We start from the raw sequence: 3710 nt of genomic DNA, 5'->3' as shown, positions 1-3710 counted from the left end.
TTAAAAGTATTCAATCGAAAATGGCATAAACGCCTGCATAAGTCACAAGCTGAAAAAGATAGCATGTTTCCATCGTCTGAAGGCACGGAAGTTAAAACTTATCCGCCTACAGTATTTATCCCGAGCTTTAATGCTCATCCTTCATATGTGCTTAAGACACTGAAGCGTAAGAAACGTCCAGTCGACCACCACGGACCTACTGGACCCAAGCCCAAAACTCACGGGGTAACCGAGAACGCTTAACTTCTCCGCCTGAGAAACATTAACTATATGTTATGTTACTTAATGTTTTCGACCCGTTTTTCCTTTATCGCTTTTTAACCCATAATCGGCTTGAGTGAGCAACTTGCTTCTCATGGGTCTCAAAGCTGGGTGGGGGCTGTGTAATAGCCGGGCCTCCACATTAGACTCTATGTTATAAACGTACTCTTAAGCAGAACGTAAATTATAAACGTACTCTTAATAGTACGAGGAACCTAAGTTTCTTAAATGTTTTTTAATGGTTTTATTAATTAATACCTTTTCCATTTTACATATCAGATATATGGACGAGGCCATTAAAGGGTCCCAGTAAAATCCAAACACAAGAGTTGGTCTAGTTCTATTAATAGAACTATAATTACTTTCCAACTTTATTCATATCTGAATACTTAGGTAGCGAGATGGCTCAACCGAATATAGGTTTCTAGGGACTATTAACGTTACCTAGTTGATCCTCCGATCAACCAACCAGATGTGCCAGTCTGATGAAGGCTAAGTCGGTAATTCTTGATAAGTGACAAGTTATTGGTTAAGACAATAACTAAGGGCATCAAGAGTAATTTTTCTTTTCTTTTCTAAAGATAGGATTTTATGAGTCTCTCAGATTCGCCCCAATGAAAGATACCATAGTTTCTAATAGAGCGACAACGAAACACTAAATAAAATCCCTTCGGTGTAAACAGTACTGAGAGGATTATATATAGGCAATGTCTCAGCCTCACAATCCCTCAGAGTATTGCTGTTTTCACGAGGCATACCTAACTTACTAAAAGACTCATTTCGGTTATTTACTTTGAAATTATCACGATACTTAGATTTTACCTACGCGTTTAATTACTCTAAGGCGTTAATATCGCCTTGATAGACCGAATCTTACAATACCAGACCTGAGAACCGACCGGCAACAATGGTACGTCCTCTCGTCTGATATTGGCGCCACTCTGCTGCTCCAGCTGAGCTCGCCGATCACGAACAGCCGCTAGAGAGTCACGAACCGTGGCTTCCGTGCCCTTCTCATACTCCAGCAAGGACAATACCCTGTCCTGCAGCTCTAAGCGCTTCTGTCCGTTGAAGTGCCTGCCCGTCATGTAGAAATATGGCAAGATTCCCGTGACTGAGTTGCGTGTGGCGTTGTAAATGCGCACCATCTCATATACCAAGTGAAGCCACGCATGCGGAGAGTCATCCACTGCTTCGACAATCTCTCTGCAGAGCCAATCCTTCATCGTCCTGATGAGTGTACCTGGCTGCCCATTACTCTGATGACTATCCACTGTGATCCAATGCGGCTCAAAGTTCCGGCGTTCACAGAACGTCGCGACGTCTCCGTTCTAGAACTTCCTGTCCGCATCCATCACTAGGCGCGCAGGAGAGCCCCAAGCCAAGACCTGTTCCTCCATAAAACGTACCACAGATGCCCCATCTGCGCTCGGGCTGAAGACTCGTGCAAACATCATCCGAGTCTGCATGTCAACTGCCAGCAACACCTTGGACTGACCGTTCACGAGATCAAAATCCATGAAGTTCAGGGGGTGTCGGCTGCTGGAGGAGACCCTTCTCCTTCCCCAAGTCGTCAGATACCGCTTGAAAAGCATCACAACTTTAGCGCACATGAGTGCACATTTTCACCATGCCGCTCCATCCCCAGATCGTGCGTGTCAGATGATCCAACCTCTTAGCACTCGCATGTGCAAACAACTCGTGGGTGTATCGTACAATCCGTTGGATAATTGTACTCCCCACCTCAAACCCAAAGACCGAGCGTTTCATCGACTAAAGTCGATCTCGTTTCACGTCCTCTAAGGGCTTATCCACTGGGTCTTCCTCCATCTTAGAGCGTTCTTCAGCGCTAAGAGGTTCTTGAACCTCATGTTCATCCAGATCCATGTCGTCCTGAGCAGGTAAGGAATCCACAATCTGAGCCAAATCCCTCTGCAGACGCGTCAGCTTAGGGGACTTTGCACTCTGACTGCGTGTATACATCGCTCCGAACGATCCCGCACTCTGGAGTGCGCCAACTTGTTCTAGTTGGGCTTCTGCTTTCCTCACCGACTGATCCAGCACCTCACTGGTATCACGCCATGACTGTGAGGAGAAAGCACCTACCTCAGAGATAGGTGTGGTCTCTACCCCAGCTTCCTCTGCTGGGAGCCCACACCTAACCTTTTTACCACTCGGATGAGTCACAGCACCCACAGTGTCTTCCTGCACCATGCAGGAAACAACCTCATCCTCACGTTCTACTGCTGTACTGCTTACGCAGCTTATGTGGTCTGTAGGGACTCATGTGGCAAACTAAAGTCACGAAGTCGGACGCCGACATAGACTCTCGCCCATGTCTCAGGAAGACACCTTCTTTCGGGTATATGACCATCGGATCAGCCGAGATAAGCGGAACCATATCCTTGAAGCAGCGCGCATAAGCGCACACCAACGTTGCAGTCGCCTTATCCCTTCTGATTCTCGCTACTACTCTGCCCAGATCAGACCACTTCGAATTGAAGTACCACCTTGTACTCATCTAAGTCCGCAGTGCAAACACCCCTCCTGCCAGCGTGGGTTGGCAGATGGGCTTCATCCGGTAGTTATTCGGATGGGCAAAGCCTTCCGTATCAAACGGGCCAAACTTGTCGCACACCTTGTTGAACCAACTCTTTCCCAAGGCATAGGACTCTGTCTTAGGCTTCACCACCACCGGGTCACTCCAGTGAACCCGGTCCTCTACTGGCGCACCCCACGCCTATATAATTGTGTCAAGATGATACCCTAAGCGCGACTGTACATCAGCTACAGGATTCAGCTGACCAGGGATATGCTTGAGTACTATATCAAAATCTCTTAGCACCTGAGTATACCGAGCCATCCTCCTCTCTCGCACCGAAGAGTCATAAGACAGAGGATCCTCCGTCAGCATCGTGACCAGCGGCTCATGATCCGTGAATATCGTGAGCGCATGCTGCGATCTCTTGACTATGCGCCAAGACTTGTGCAAACAATACACAATAGCCAAGGCCTCCTTGTCCGTGATGTGGTGTCCTAGCTGGGCTGGGCTGAACTTCGAAGACCAGAAGCCTACTGGGCACAACTTTTTGTCTCGTCGAGCAAACAACCCCCCACCCACTCTTACAGAGTCACACGCGCCACAGTACAATTCCAACTTATCCTCTAACCCAGGTTCATCCAGAACCCCCCCTTCTTGGCCACCTCAGCGCGGATGCAATCATATGCTTCTTGCTGGATCGGTCCCCACTTCAAGGGGACATCCTTCTTGCTAAGATCCGAGATGGGGGCCATGATCCGGGAATAATCAGGAATGTATTGACTCCAATAGCCAATCGTGTGATACTAAGAAGCAGCCTACTAGCAGAACCGTTCTCGCCTACTAGTCGTCCCAACGCTAGCACCGGGCGGTCGGAGAAGCCAAAGCAACACTTCTTCAAGTTCCATTG

At 48.1% G+C, this 3710-nt stretch overlaps 1 protein-coding gene across 1 annotated transcript; it reads right to left on the bottom strand.

Annotated features, from left to right (window-relative positions):
• Nucleotides 1-2034: 2034 nt before the first annotated feature.
• Nucleotides 2035-2475, bottom strand: SARC_13007 (hypothetical protein; the record flags this gene model as incomplete). Its single annotated transcript, XM_014292874.1, has 1 exon — nucleotides 2035-2475. The coding sequence occupies one exon, from the start codon at nucleotides 2473-2475 to the stop codon at nucleotides 2035-2037; it is 441 nt and encodes a 146-aa protein (XP_014148349.1).
• Between the last annotated feature and the right edge of the window lie 1235 nt (nucleotides 2476-3710).

The sequence above is a fragment of the Sphaeroforma arctica genome (genome assembly GCF_001186125.1).
Source record: "Sphaeroforma arctica JP610 unplaced genomic scaffold supercont1.2804, whole genome shotgun sequence".
Taxonomy (NCBI): Eukaryota; class Ichthyosporea; order Ichthyophonida; genus Sphaeroforma; species Sphaeroforma arctica.
The sequence above is the reverse complement of the archived record's forward strand: the minus strand, read 5'-3'. Positions and strand labels throughout refer to the sequence as shown.